General features: G+C 34.8%; 1 protein-coding gene across 1 annotated transcript in view; it reads left to right on the top strand.

Annotated features, from left to right (window-relative positions):
* GSPT1 (G1 to S phase transition 1) overlaps positions 1 to 15,733 on the top strand; it is a 24,794-nt gene extending 9,061 nt beyond the window's left edge. Inside the window, exons 2-15 of the mRNA XM_051631748.1 lie at positions 913 to 960; positions 1,352 to 1,393; positions 2,122 to 2,352; positions 3,379 to 3,412; positions 4,852 to 4,929; positions 7,177 to 7,357; positions 7,729 to 7,883; positions 9,290 to 9,430; positions 10,137 to 10,230; positions 10,584 to 10,664; positions 12,083 to 12,256; positions 12,680 to 12,769; positions 13,092 to 13,260; positions 13,994 to 15,733. Coding sequence (XP_051487708.1) covers positions 913 to 960; positions 1,352 to 1,393; positions 2,122 to 2,352; positions 3,379 to 3,412; positions 4,852 to 4,929; positions 7,177 to 7,357; positions 7,729 to 7,883; positions 9,290 to 9,430; positions 10,137 to 10,230; positions 10,584 to 10,664; positions 12,083 to 12,256; positions 12,680 to 12,769; positions 13,092 to 13,260; positions 13,994 to 14,046 — 1,571 coding nt within the window. The 3' untranslated portion in view covers positions 14,047 to 15,733. The remainder of the gene's footprint in view (positions 1 to 912; positions 961 to 1,351; positions 1,394 to 2,121; positions 2,353 to 3,378; positions 3,413 to 4,851; positions 4,930 to 7,176; positions 7,358 to 7,728; positions 7,884 to 9,289; positions 9,431 to 10,136; positions 10,231 to 10,583; positions 10,665 to 12,082; positions 12,257 to 12,679; positions 12,770 to 13,091; positions 13,261 to 13,993) is intronic.

Below are 15,733 nucleotides of genomic sequence, written 5' to 3'. Positions count from 1 at the left end.
AAGCTTACTAACTTGTTTCAAAGAATTATGAAGTTGAATTTATACCAAGAGAAAACTAAACAGGTTAAGGTTTTAGGGATAATTATAGAAGGCCTCTTAATCACGTGGAATTATGTCCTGAAACATCAAGTGGTGTAATTTTTTATTGGAACATATCACTCTTTAGAAGATTTAATAATTATAGTATATAATGATATATATGGCCTATAGTTTAGTGGCATGGTTTAGTGCATGGTAAGTTGAGTGATCTATCAAAAAAAATACACCTGTGGCTTTGATAGGCATCTTTTGGTGAGACTGCTCGGAGGTCACTGTGACTATATTGTGGTTTTTAAGAGGACTGGCAAACTTACCAGGCATATCAATGAGTTTATCATCTATTCACCCTAATAACTACAGAAAATATTAAGAGTCTGTTCTTAATAGCTTGTTTGAAGTTATCCTCAATGCTTATGTGAAATGGAGGTGCAGTAGCATCGTAGGTATGCCTATCAGATTTCTGTACAAGTTGTGACACCAAATACATACTGATTCTTTGGATACAATGAAACTGGTTTGTCACTTTTGAACACCAGTAGATACTAACACTTAAAATAGCCAGCATGCCCAAAAAGTATGGGCAGGTAAAATACTACCTATAGAAAAAATGCTTCCTTTAAAACTTGCTTTAAATGTATCTTTCCAGCTGGGGGAAAAAAAAGTTGACCAGTTTTTAGAATGGGTGTATTATTTCACACTTAGGCAGTGTTCTTTAGAAGTATTTGTGCTTGGAGGCTATATTTGTACTGTTTTCAGGGGGGAGGGAGGTGTTTTGCTGTAAATGCACTTGCAATAAAGTTGGGAGATGGTCTTTTATGGCTGTGAAAATTGGTTACATCAGTGTATTTTAAAAGGTACTTTTTTTCTTTGCAGGCTCATCTGTAGAGACTTCACCAGAGGAACAGACAGGCTCTTGTGAAGGTAACTGTTCACATGTTCTGACAGTAAACAACAGAGCTCCAGTAAACATGTTCTTAAAAAAAATACTGCAAAGAATCTCCTTTTCAAAAATTTCTAGGAACCTTTTCCAATCTTTTTATCCACATACTACTCTTGTAAGGCAGTGTGGTTATCTGTGGTTATTTACAATTTTATAGTCAGTCAAGCAAAGCACATAAAGACTGAGTGGTTTATTGAAGGTCATAAAGCTTGTATGAAGCAGGAATCTGTATATTAAATAGCACTGGCAAATGCCCAAACATCTGAACTGTCCTTTTATTAATTTAGTCATTCTCTTTTTCTTTGTTCTTGATACTACTATGGTAAATATGTGTCCTTAATCATTCCTTTGTTGTTGTTGTTTTTCCCCTAGGTTCAAATGCTGCTGTTAACATGGAAATTTCAGAATCTGTTGGTAAGATGAGAATTGTTCTATTTCACTATGACAGTGCTATAAAATAATACTGTAGTGCTTTTGCTGAATCATTGCAAAGAAAATTAAAGAACACTTTATGAAGCCTTTGCATTTTCGGTCATTACTGATTATTGTTGTCTCTTTATACTTAGATTAGGAAAGAGGTAATTGAGCACTAGTGTGCATTGACAGGTACAATTAGTTTATTTGGGCACTGAAAAAGTATCAGTGTTTCATTAAAAAATAATTTCATATTACAAAAAAGTCCCATTAATATGTGTGAAATAGGTTAGTGATCAGAAATATGAGCAATCAGACTGTGGAAATTCTCCTTGTATTTGTATAGCTTTTCAGAGAATTTAAACCATTATCCCACCTCTTTTCTGTTTAAACATATGGTAGCATGGGTCTGTGGATTCAGACCAGCATGATAGACTGAGTGGGTCTTCAGGTTTGTTTTTTCCTTTTAAGATTGTTGCCTTGTTAAAACAGTTCTTTTAATCCCTGTGAATCATAGTGTTCTGATGTCAGCACATAAGCTAGTTTGAAAGCTCTCAGTATTAAGTTTCAGGAACAAGCAACAGTTGACCATTTTTATATAGGAAGACATTAACAGACTGAATAGTTGAAGTCTTTTGATTGCATCTTGTGGGCAGGAGCTTTTCTCCATAGTCATTACTTTTATACTTTGTTATCTATTTTAATAAATCTAACTGGTTAATTTTTAGTGGAAAATGGAGAGACAGAAATGTCCCCAGAAGAGTCATGGGACCACAAAGAAGAAACAAGTGAAGCAGAGCTAGGAAGTGGTCCTGCAGGGGATGCAGGGCCTTCTGAAGAAAGTGCTCAGGAAATGATGATGGAAGAGGAGGAGGAAATACCAAAACCGAAATCTGTTGTAGCACCGCCAGGTGCTCCTAAAAAAGAGCATGTAAATGTAGTATTCATCGGGCACGTAGGTAAGTTGTCAGTGAATATGAACTAATTGGACCTTTGTGTTGTGTATTATCTAGAACTCAGAGGATTAGAAATTAATCCTGCTGTTTGTGTAGGGGTGTATGTATTCACCACATGTTGAGGTTAATAGGAACACACATCCTAATGAAGCTGCTCTGGAAAAATGAAAAAACTTAAAGGTCTTTTGGGTGTAGAGTGCCAAGGATGGAGTGCCTGTGTTCTCCTGGACATAGTGGTGTCTGTGGCTTCTCAAGTACCTGATCTGTTGAGTGCTTAAGTGACATGTCTGTGTTTATGATCCAAAGAACAAAAATGGAAAGCAGTGCTCCTTTTCTCCTTGGCTTAAACATTTTTGCAGTGTTCTGATTAATTGTAATTAAAGTAAAAAATGTTCAAAATACTAAAAATTTTAGAGCTATGAACAATTAACATAATTTAGGGTTAAAGGCATTTATAGGAGAATGTCTCAATTGGATAGTTTAAACAAGCTTCAGAAAAATCTTAAGTGGTGTCAAAAGTACAGAAGATTGAGACATGAGTTTTACAGTAAATTCTGTATTTTCATTTGTGTAGTCTCTTATCACCTTAAAACTACTGTAACTTAGTTCTTGGGTGAATTCAGAATGGAGTCACACAATAAAAGAGGCAGCGGACAGAGGTACATTCCACTATTGAAGAGCAGCCTACAGAAGTTGGGGACAAGGGATAAAGGAAGTGGGGAAAGGGATTTGGCATGAGCTTCCCACGTGCTTAACCCTCACTTTTGCTGGCTCACTGCTTGCTGTTTTTTTGTGTTGTTTCATCATGGGTAATGCCAAGTTAAATGTATGAAACCAGAATTCTCAAAATTCAGTGTAATTGAATTGACAGTCATTATAGAAATAAGCTGAGAGATGCTTCAAAAAATTTAGTTAACAATTAAAAAATGTATATTTGGAAATAAATTAGATGACCATGTTCATAATAATTTGCTCCTTTTTCTAGGATTTTCTTTTACATTGTGAGTGACTTTTATTTTTTATTTTTAGATGCTGGCAAGTCAACTATTGGAGGACAAATAATGTAAGGAAACTCTTTAATTGAAATATTTAACTTTTTTTTTTAATTCAAAATACATTATGTAAAATGAGTAATAGCTTTAATCATCGTAAGTTAATATTTTTATAATAAAAGGTTACTCTTCCTGTCAACTTAGTAACTTACTGTCTTTGGAATTTCTCAATTCCAGCAGATCTAATCTTACTGCTTAAGGAGTTTAACTTACTTATGGAAACAACTATGCAAAAGCATGTATGAGTAAAAAAAAAAAAAAAATTATTTATTAGAATGTGCCTCTGGTTTTCTTCATAATTTTAAAATGCTGTTTGAAACTGCTTTATTATACTCTGCTAAACTTTGTCCTTTTTCTGAGATTTAAAAAAAAATCCTTATTCCGTGGTGCTAACGTTGTCAGGCATAATTTGATTTCAAAATGTGAAATTATAATAGTTAATCTTTTAAGAAACGGTATCTAGAGACTGCAGTAATTTTATGAGATAAAAGTAAATGAATGCAGCTAGATCCTGTGGTTTGTCAAAAACAAGAAATGGAAAGTGAAGAAATAAATGCTTTCCTGCTGATGTGAAGTATTTCTATGATTTTAACATAATCATCCCAGCAAGAGTGGGAGGTCTTTGTCTTGGCATTTTCATCTTGTTTTGTTTTGACCAAACTGGAATGTTGGAATTGTCATGCTACATTTAACCTTGTAGTTCATACTAGGGCAAATTAGCATTTTATTATCTGATGTGCCCAAGCGTTCTTGTACAAGGAGATGCCTGTTAACCTGCCTAGCAATGTCTTATGTTCCTAAAGCTTTTTGTGGTCTTTCAGTTTTGCAGAATATCCCTTTATTCTAAAGGGAAAATAAAAACTGGGTGCTTTTACCAATTTTGACATTAACCCTTTATTTACTGTTATCAGTACTTTTCCTTATAAACCAAGTAGATTACTATGATTAGAAGATCAGGTAGAAATATCTGAGAGGAAAATATGAGAATTTTAATATAATAAAACTGTGCACTTCTTACCTGATAGATCTCTCTTAAAATACCAGTTTCCTTGTTCTATGTAAAAAGAATGGAACAAAAAGTATTTTTCTTCACATTTCAGAAATTGATGGGGGGGAGTGTGAAAAATTATCCTATCACAATTTTTACTTAATTTTGAAACATCAGATTAGTCTCAAAAATGGAGTTAATGACTGTAGTTGCTTTTCAAGACTTGCCTCTGCAGAACAGTTTACAATTAGACTTTAAAAAAGACATTCCTCATACTTCTGTGGTACTGGTGTACTTTCACATATCAGGTAATGGTGGGGCTTTTTGTGGATAAATGAATTACACTGCTGCTCACATCGGGCTGTTCCAGTTTATCAAAATAATCTGTAGGGATTGTATAAATATTTAATTATTTGGAACAATATTTCTGTTTATATAAAATTGCATATTTTTTTTCCTCAGGTATTTGACAGGAATGGTTGACAAAAGAACACTTGAAAAATATGAAAGAGAAGCTAAAGAAAAAAACAGAGAAACATGGTATGAACTTATTAAAATAAATAGGGTGCTTTTCTCTTTGCACTATGGTGAAAATGGGAAACTGTTTTTCAGTTTCTGTCCCTGTAGCTTCCTGATGGAATGGGTTGCAAGTGGTGGAAGAGGCATCTTTTGTTTTCCTCTGGTATTTCTTTAACTAAAAGTATACAAACCAGTGTTATTCACACTGGGACAGGTTTTGCTCTTTTTTGATTTGTTTTTGTTTGGTTTGGTTTTTCGTGTTTAGAGACCAGTGCTTTACATTCCCATTCTTTGGTAAACACTAGTTGTCTGGTAAAAAGGAGAACAGAGCAGACACTTTCTCTGGCAGCTTTTCGGGTCATTCTGTCAGCGTGTCTTTCACCTGTCAGCATGTCTTTCACCTGTAAGCAGCAGAGGTATCTAAGGGATATCATGTCATGTGTGGACTTCTGGGGGCCCCTCTTGTTTATTTTGGGTTTTGTTATCTATTTTTTTGGTTGGTTTTTGGTTTTGTGTGTGTAGATACAGCACATACAGCAGCCTGCTTTTTACTTCAAACAACTCCTGGAAAATTTATTTTCCTTTTGGAAGCTTTGAATTTTTAGCTGCAGGGAGGGGGGGAAATAGGGATTCAGGGGAGTCTGGAAAAGAAGCAGCTAAAGATTTCCTTAGGGGTAGAGCAGCAGTGGAACACACAAGGGGTAGGCACTGACCTGAACTAATTGTATTATGTGTGAGAGAGAGGGATAGAAAGGGTGACACACGTTCTTTTTATCAAGCAAGCATTACCCCCCTGTTGGGAGTTGACCATAGTAATAAGTATTTCAGGACCTTCCTCAAAAACCTTGAACAGCCTGAAAAAAAGATTTATTCTTCCTCCTCCTCTTTTCAAGAGTGAGTTGCAGCAAGTGCCTCCTTGAATGCTGTTTTTGTTCTTTACAGTATGTCATGATATACTGCAGGAAATGTGATGTACCTCTATCATTATCAAAGGTCCTATTAGCTCACTTCATGTGTTGAGAGTCTTGAAATTTGAGCATTTTTACTTTGTGATTCAGAAAATTCTATACTGTAGTGCAGAGTTGACATATCAGTAAAAAATTCATCTTTCTCTAAAAAACCCTACATGAAAGAAGGACTTTCCATCCAGTACCATGGATAGATTCCTGCTTGACTCCTGTTAGCTGAGTAAAACCTGACCTTTGGCTTGGCTGAAATCTTCCAGAAACACAGGCCATGGTGAAGATTACAACACAAAAGGAGTGCGCGTGTGGGTACAAACCAAAAGCCATCTAGCATGCTCTGCAGACCTTGATCAGTGACAAATTGATACTGCCAAGGGAAGACTGATTATATATCCATAATTCCCAATCTTTAGTGGTTTCTCTAACTAAGGAATGTCTTGGGCTGGAAAGGACATCTTTGTGTTCAATAATCCCTGACATTCCTCCTGTCGTCACTGGTCAGCTGAGTTAGCAGTGTCTCTTCAGGTATTATCCAGTCAATAAAAAAGGCAAGCTATAGATCTCTATGAGCTGCTGTTAATGGTGAAAAATACTTGTATGTTAAGCCAGTTCAATTCAGTTATTATTACTTCTCCTTAGTGAGAGTATTAATTATTTTCTCCTTTCTTTTCACCAATTCTCACAAAATCTCAAGGAGCTCAATAACCTTTTTTTTGAAATTTCAGTTCTTCTGTCTAACTTAAATCTAGCTTGTCAATGACCAATGAGATAAAATAAGGAGGAGACAACAGTTGATATGATCCAAGTATCAAAGAGGGTGAATAAAGGTGATGTCTGTTTCATAGCCAAGTTCTGTTTAATATGTGCAATTCAATGAGAATAATAATTCTCATAATATGAATATGTGCAAATCAGAAGTAATTTTTTAGTGAATTATGCTGAGAAAGAGGAATTGTTTCATATTTGATCCAGGGGTGTTTTTCAAACTGAGGCAAAATAAAAGTATTTGGTGTTAGATCATACCTGAAGAACTTAGTAATTCAAAATTGTTGTTTAGATTTGCATTCTTCTAGGTATGTGAGGAAGAGCTAGCACTGGGCACTACAGGTCCCTATATATACACAAAACATTCACACAAATTCAATAAAAAGTCACAATTTGTCTTGAAAATGCTTATGTTCATGTTGAAATGGTTAGAATAGTTGAGCAGAAAAAAATCCTTTTATGATTAAAAAATCATAATATGTAAAATTAGTAAAAAATAATACAACAATAGAATATTTGGGTTGGGTTTTTTTTTTAGGTACCTTTCATGGGCCTTAGACACAAACCAAGAAGAACGAGACAAAGGTAAAACAGTAGAAGTGGGTCGTGCCTATTTTGAAACTGAGAAGAAACACTTCACTATTCTAGATGCTCCTGGACATAAGAGCTTTGTTCCAAATATGATTGGTGGGGCTTCACAAGCTGATCTTGCTGTGCTGGTAAGGACAAATTGGATTCTTTTACGTTGAATATCTTGTGGAATTAAGCCTCTGATTTTTATTTTTTGTTTGCTGGTTTACTCTTTTGGTTAGTTACAGTGGGCAAAATTTTCAAATACTAAGCCTTCCAAGTTCCCTGCTTTTTTAGAGTAACTTAAGAGCTTCATAAAATTATCCACAGGTGTCATGTGATTTTTATATATGTCAGTGCTCAAACTATTGGGTAATATTGAGAGTATACCAGTGCGTTCTGGAAGTTCTTACCAGTTTAGATTACCCAAAGTTATTTTTTAATAAGGTAGTATTACCCATTGTTGATTGTTCTGTTGAGAGAATTGTAGAACTTCATTAAAATGTGTATTTTTAATTAGGTTATTTCTGCAAGAAAAGGAGAATTTGAAACTGGATTTGAGAAAGGTGGACAAACAAGAGAACATGCCATGTTAGCAAAAACAGCAGGCGTAAAACATTTAATAGTTCTTATTAATAAAATGGATGATCCAACTGTAAACTGGAGTAATGAAAGGTGAGTTTAATGTTAAAAAATACCCCCAATCTTCATTAAAATATACTGAAATAAAATAATTCTTAAGTATTTTTTGCATCTTATTTTTGCTGAAAGAATGGTAGACTGGTGGACTAAACACAGGTTATCAAAATAGCAGGAAAAACAGAAGCACAGTGCCTAGCACAGTGCCTCCCAGCTAAGCTTGAAGTTCTACACTAGAAAACATTCACTTTCAACTGTTTGGATCCATGCAGCCATACCTAACAGTTTGAATTGTTTACTTGGAAACTTTCCACTGAATGTAAAAGGAAGTGACACTGTTTTCAGTAGTTTGCCAGACTCTTGATTGCTTGGCCACCTTTCTGCTAAACTGCTAGCTTAGATTTGGTGAGAATATTGTTATCCTCTTCACCTTATATGTCCACACTGGGTTATTTGTTCTTTTATGATAAGCTGAATTGAATAAGCAAATAATATAATGAAGTGGTTTGTTATTACAGTCTGAGAAGAGGGAGGGAGGGAATGTTGCAATGATACAGGCCAGGTAAAAACCAGAAAGTCAAGATGTAATACTTAACTAATAAAAATAATTAAGTTATTCTCTTCTGCCTTAACATTCAGGTGTTACTAAAGGGATTAAATTTTCCTAAATGTCAAAACTTAGGTCTTTTTATGGCTTCTGTCACATCTTCTTCTCACCCCTTTAAGCTGGATGCCAGAAAGTGTAACTTAGTCCTTCCCTAGAGATACTTGGGTAATGACAGGATATGGTTTTCTTCCACAGTGTAATAAGAAGAGTTGTCAGAGAACTTGCAGTGCTGTCAAGAATCATCAAAGTTTTTGTGGAGAGCTCTTGAGGGACTGTGCAACCTTATATCAGCCTAGTGTACTTAAGAGAATAAGGCATGCCCAGTTGTCCTGTCTTGGTCCTGCCCCAACCTGCTGACATTATTTCATTCAGCTGAAACTGACTGAAGGGAAGAAGTGTCATAGAAATAAATAGCATTAAGTCTCAGGAAATTATGTAGATTGGAGGAGACCAAGCCACCACTAAGGTGAAAGCCTGCAGCATGACCTCAGTCACTGCCCAGTTGGTCTCACCTGCTATCTTGGCCTGGATCTCTTGCTTAAAAGCAGATACAGCACATGCTGCTGCTTAACCAGCCCAGAAATGGAGGTACATGGAGAAAAAATATTATGCTTTATGGAGCAGAGGAATTTGGGGGAATAGACAATACCAGGTTGTGCTGGAAGACTGAGGAGAAGATGCAAATAGGCCACTAATCATGATAAAGTTTGCTGCTCACAGAATAACTTAACTGATAAAAATTAAAACTCTGTTTGTTGTTGTTGTTTTTAAAGCACAATATTATGTCATGATCAAATAATTGAAATTTATCTTGATGTGCTTCTCTTTGTAATAGATATGAGGAATGTAAAGAGAAGCTGGTGCCATTTTTGAAGAAAGTTGGCTTCAATCCCAAAAAGGATATTCATTTCATGCCCTGCTCAGGATTGACTGGAGCAAACCTTAAAGAACAGTCAGAATTCTGTCCTTGGTATATGTATGTATCTTAAATTGAACAACTTTGGTATTTGCTATATTTCAATAAAAGTAATGCTACAGTGAAGCTAGGACAAATATAGTATGGTATATTGTAACTGTGTTCTCAGCTGCTTGAGGAAATACAATTGGGGCAACAAGAACACAGCCATGCAGTGAGTCAAATTAAAAGCATTTGCTAACTGCAGAAGATTAAAGTTAGCAGACTTTGTAATAGTACTAGCAGTATTTTTTGGCTTTGTGAGTTTGAGTGCTGTACTGGTCCTTGAATTTTCCAGTGATGCTGCAGCTGACATGTTGCTAGAATGAGTAATTTTTTTATGTGAACAGTTTGCTTGAAGCTGTGTTATAATTGGTGACAAGCCATGTCTCTTGACTGTCAGGTTTTCTAGTATTATTCATGGCAGTTAAAACATAAAAAATAAGTCATGTTTGAGCCCAGCTTATGATTTTATATTTCCAAAATGTATTACATGCCTAGGATTAATTACAAGGAGTAATAATTTTGTGTAAAATATGCCTGTAACATAACACTGCCTGGGTATTAACCTGTTAGTTAGGGTAAAGTGGACACTAATGGTGGAACATTGTGGTAGATTTAACTCTCTTAGAGGTCAAAATAATTCCTTCTGCATTTATCCATTCTGAGTAATTTTTAAATAGAAGTGTGTTCACAAAATTGAAACAAACACCTTCTGCTCTTTCAGTGGATTACCATTTATTCCATACCTGGATAATTTGCCAAACTTCAACCGTTCAGTTGATGGACCAATCAGGCTGCCAATTGTGGATAAATACAAGGTACAAATGAAAATAATAGATTTGAAAGTATAAATGGGCTGTTTTCAGAATGCATGAAATTGAGTATTTACTGTATTTATAGAGGATATATTTTTTTTTTCCCTTTATGTCTGCATTTCCAACTATAGAATATAGGCAGGAGGGGAAGTAAATAATTTTGGCACTATAGGAGGCTCTTAAGTCTATAATCTTTTCATGAGAGCTGTTTCCAAAACACTAAGTATAGCAGTGCTAAATAACTTTATAGGGTTAAGTAATCATAAATAGATTTAACTCACAAGTAGTTAAATCATAAATAGAACAAAGTCTTTAGAAAAATGTTTTCCATTTTTATGTAATTTCTTTTTGTGAAGGATATGGGCACTGTGGTCCTTGGGAAGCTGGAGTCAGGCTCTATTTGCAAAGGACAACAGCTTGTGATGATGCCAAACAAGGTATGGTAAGGTTTAGATATTTTAAAATGTTAGTACCCTAAAAAAAAGCTTGATTCTTAAATATATTAATCACTTTAAGTCAAAATCTTTTGTTGTTCAGTTGAACACAACTAAGATTTCTTGTTTTACATGGGTGATGTTTCTAGGTATGTGTTAATGTATGTGTATAGTTTACTTCCTTAGCATTCAGAACTCAGGTTGTCTCCCCTTAATAAACTCAATTGCTGGGCTACAAATCATCATTGTTTATTTGAACTCTGTTTTACTTTGCATTTGTACAGATGGAGCACAAAACTTTCCTCTTTTCCTTTCACCAAAGGGAAATAGAAAAAAATATAAGGGATGCAAACAGTATGTAGTGTGTACCAATGAAAGACCTGAAGTTTGCTTTAGTTAGGAGTATGTTGTTTGTGCAGGTAGGCAGCTGGTCCATAATGTAAGATCACTATTTGGAATCACTGTGCTGCCCTGAACTGTGTGAAAATAAAAAAGGAAGGACGTGAAAACATAGTTGGGGAGAGGCAATAAGAATAGTGTATTCAACTTGTGGTGGGCTTGGAAATTTTGTTCTTACCTATTCATGTGATCTTGATTTAAACTGACACACTTTTTTCCAATTCTGTAGACTGAGGTAGTTTGCTAGAAAATGTCTCAATACTCAAATGTACAATAAATCTACAGCTTATTGCTAGTTGGTATTTCCTAATCAAAATATGTTAAATAGATTGAATTCCATCTCTCCTTCTCCAGAGCTGCTGAAAGTTTGAGATGATGCTTTTCAGCCACAGAAAATGGCTTTTTATAAAACTGCTCAACATGTGTCTAACACCTGTGTCATTTTGGGTTTGATTAGGAGAAATTAATAAACTGTAAATGGCTTTAACTAAACCATTACAGAATTTGTATTCAGTAAATAGCCAGTGCTTTTGATGACACGTGTTTTTTTGAAATACTATTACTTTGGCATCTAATGAGAATTGAACTTAAACTTCAGGAAATCAGAACAATATACCTCTTTCTGAAGCTACTTCTTAACTCCTTTGCCTTTCTAGTATTTATTTTCTTTTGGTCTCTGTGGAAAGATAAGAAGACAGAAGAGAGGTTACAACATAAAAGAACATTAGGAAATACATTTTGGTGTTTGCTTGGAGAGCAGTCATTAATATATACTTAAAATTTTTATAATCTTCATCAAGAAATACACTAGGGAATTATATTAAAATGTATTTTATGAAATATGGTATTTTAAATATTAGTACCTCATCTTCAAATATTTTAAATATTCTGAAGCTTGCAGAACCAAATATAATACATTTTAACTATAAAGGAATTACTTATTGAAATCCTGTTGTATTAAAATGATTTTGTATCAGACTAAAATATTCACAATAGAAAACTGCATTTTTGCTTTCTTTAAGCACAACGTGGAAGTTCTTGGAATCCTTTCTGATGATGTTGAAACTGATTCAGTAGCCCCAGGTGAAAACTTAAAGATCAGACTGAAGGGAATTGAAGAGGAAGAGATTCTTCCAGGTTTTATTCTCTGTGATCTCAACAACCTGTGTCATTCTGGACGCACATTTGATGCCCAGGTAGAAAAACTAGCATTTAATTGCTGTACAAATTGGTAAAAAGCGTTAAAATATTTTGCTTGTTTCCCAAAATCTCTAAACTTCAGTGAAGTTTCAATTCCTATTTCTTATTCACTGTTACATCTCAATTAACAATAACATATGTACCTAACGCTGACATTATGGAGTTTTTAGTGTACCGTGTTTTGAATTTAACTTCTCTCATGTGTCTCAAAGGTCATTAATTGTGAAAACAAGATCTTGTTAGGCCAGTTCTTCAATTTTATGCTTCCATATTATAAACAACTTAGTCACATACTTGTTCTTTCACAAAAAACTGTTGTGTGTATTGTTCAACTATACATTTTAATATAGTTCTGTATTTCTCCACTCTTTTAGAACTGAAAGAGGAAAAAACGCAACTTATTTGTTCTTGTTTTACAGATAGTGATAATTGAGCACAAATCCATTATCTGCCCAGGTTATAATGCTGTGCTGCACATCCACACTTGTATTGAAGAAGTTGAGATAACAGTAAGTGTCCTGTTAAGTTGTGATGTCAATATAGACAATTCACTTGTTAGGGTGAGGAGTTCTGTTATGACCTACATCTCTAGAGCAAAGCTCCAGCCTTTAATTAAATGTTTGGTCAGTACCAGAACACAACCAAAAATGGCTGTAACTGTTAGCATAAGCTTTCTGAAATGTGTGGTAAGTAATGATTGACTCATATGCTATAAATCTTACATATTTTTTTTATTTCTAAGTATTTTCTTTCTTAGATAATTTTTATTTGTAAAGAAAAAATAACCCTTATTTTAGCACTCATAGCTATTAATTTTTTTTTCTTATACAGGCCTTAATCTGCTTGGTAGACAAAAAAACAGGAGAAAAAAGTAAGACACGGCCCCGTTTTGTGAAACAAGATCAAGTATGCATTGCCCGTTTAAGGACAGCAGGAACTATCTGCCTTGAGACATTCAAAGATTTCCCTCAGATGGGTCGCTTTACCTTAAGAGATGAGGGTAAGGCTGCTTGATCAACATTTATTAACTGCTGCAATATTCAGGGATTTGAAATAGGAGGTGGTGCATGACAATGAGGTAATGCTGGTTATCTGGTGGAAATCACTGTCTGGGTAACAATGGAAAAGTAAATCTAAGCAAGTTGTTGTCATTGTGCAGAGATCTTGCTAGTAATAAAAGGTGTGTTTTATTTTAGAGGGAAAAATGTACAGAAATGTGGACTGTGAAACAAAAGGTTGAATTGGAAAAATTACCAGCACTGTTTTCTTCATGCATCCTAGAATGCCCACCGAAAATATGAATACCATAGTTTCTCAATTTCATGTTAGAAAAGATAAATGGGGGAATTGTATGTTGGACTTTAACTCATGTTCACTCTGGTAAAACTCATAGATTTGTGGGACAAATTTAGAATAAATTATCTTTACAAGCACTGAACAGATCTGGTAGAATAATTCTGCATTGCGTTCTCTTTACATGAATATCGAGCAGGCTTTCCACAAATCACATTGTATTCTTTACTGTGAGAACAGCAGTCATACTATTTTGTAAGATGTTACTGTGCTTTTAAAATACACTGGTGCTTTCATTCTACAATACAACCATTTATTCTCTGTGCTACTTCTAATACTCAGGAGAGCCTGTATTTTTGGGGGAAGTTTTCATGTTCTTAAGAGACTTGTACATTCTTTCCACAATTTATGTAACTCTACTGTTTCTCTTCTTGGTTTAGGTAAGACCATTGCAATTGGAAAAGTTCTGAAACTGGTTCCAGAGAAGGACTAAGCATTTTTCTCAATGACCCTGCACAATACTGTGAGGAAAATCGATTCTGCAAAAGCCTACTTCACACCGCCTTCTTATTTTCTGCCCATTGATAAACTTCTCCCCATATTTTGCAAAGACAAATTTCACAGCAAAGGTCCACATTATGTCAGCTTTCTCATATTGAGAGCTCTGCTATGCCACTGTTGAATTTTCCCAAAAAGAATTTTTTTTCTCCCAAATTCTGCTTCCTTGGAAAGATTCGGCAATAGCTTTGTAAGTGATGTGGACATAATTGCCTATAATTATGAAAATCTAAAGGATTTTTAATGTTTAATTTCCCCCAGCATATATATTAAGACCTCTTTTTTTTTTCCAGGCAGATCATTCAGAGTGTGCGAGTGTGTGTGCACATGTTACAAAGATGACTACCATGTTAATAAACTATTCAATTTGAAATCCTTTTCGGTATTTGAATTGCTTTTGAATAGTGTTTTTTATCCGGATGTAACACAGTTGCATTAGCTTTTTAACTTTCCAGTAACCCAGATATTTGGTTACTTGGATTTTTCTAAACTCCTCAGCCTCCCCACACACACAGTTTTAAATGAGGCAATTGGGCACTCAACCAAGTTTGTATGAAAACAATTAGGTTTGCCCCTTCCTTTTGTTGAATGCATTCTTAAAAAAAGAAAAATTCATGCAAATGTGGCACCTTCATTAGCTTTACATTTGTTAATACGTTCAGCAAATTTACGTTCACTTAACATCATTACTAGACACAGTATGTCAATTTTGAAGGGTAGAACTACATATTGTGTCTTTATAAGAATTCAGCATTGTTAAATTGTTAACTGCAGAAAATGCTAACAACCAGTAAAACTTGAAAAATAAGAGACTTTGTGGCAATAGTGCCTATTAGTATTTATAAGAGCTGCATTTTGTGGGAGAACTGGGCCAATTTAAAAGTGCCAGTTATATAAGTTACTCAGTTCACCCTGTCTTTAATTTAGAGGGCTGGATAATCCTTGCTGTTTTAAAGATCAGTCTGAACTGAGAAGGGAGAAAGACTATTTAAATCCCTAAGAATTTGCACATACTGAAATATGGGAGGGTCAGAATCAAGCACAGTCTGTAAATTTTTGCATATCAAAAAGCAATGTAAGCTTATGAGGACCAGTGAAGTCTTTCTGGAGAAAGAAATTAAAGCAAAACTGGTTCAAAATGAAGCTTACTCAGTACAACTTGAAGGAGCTGCATAATAAAACCCTGTTTAGCTGCACTTTGAAAGTGGGCTGTCTACAGTTGCTGTCCTGATTCTAACAATTAGGATGAAGGCTAACTTTTTTTTTTTCACTTCCCAGAGTATTAGTAGCAAGGATTAAAAGGTATCTTCAGAGCTTCTTCAGAATGTCTTAAACTAAATATTTACAGTTGTATAATTGTGGCAAGCCCATCTCCTCCCCCAAAAGTTTACAGTCTAGTGACTGTATCTGAATTCACAGATAACTCAAAACTGAAACAGATTTACCTTTTTTGGGTTTTTTGTTTTGTTTTGTTTGTTTCTTTGTAACTGTGGAACTCCCATTCATTTCACTTACAGCTACATTGTATGGACAGAAGAAGTTATTGTCCTTCAGTTTCATATGACTACACTTGTAGCTACCGTAATGCATGGAATTTAAATAAATTTTATTATGTCTGCAAA

The sequence above is a fragment of the Apus apus genome, chromosome 14 (genome assembly GCF_020740795.1).
Source record: "Apus apus isolate bApuApu2 chromosome 14, bApuApu2.pri.cur, whole genome shotgun sequence".
NCBI classification, from domain to species: Eukaryota; Metazoa; Chordata; class Aves; order Apodiformes; family Apodidae; genus Apus; species Apus apus.
Note: the sequence above shows the minus strand (reverse complement) of the source record. Positions and strands in the feature narration are given on the sequence as shown.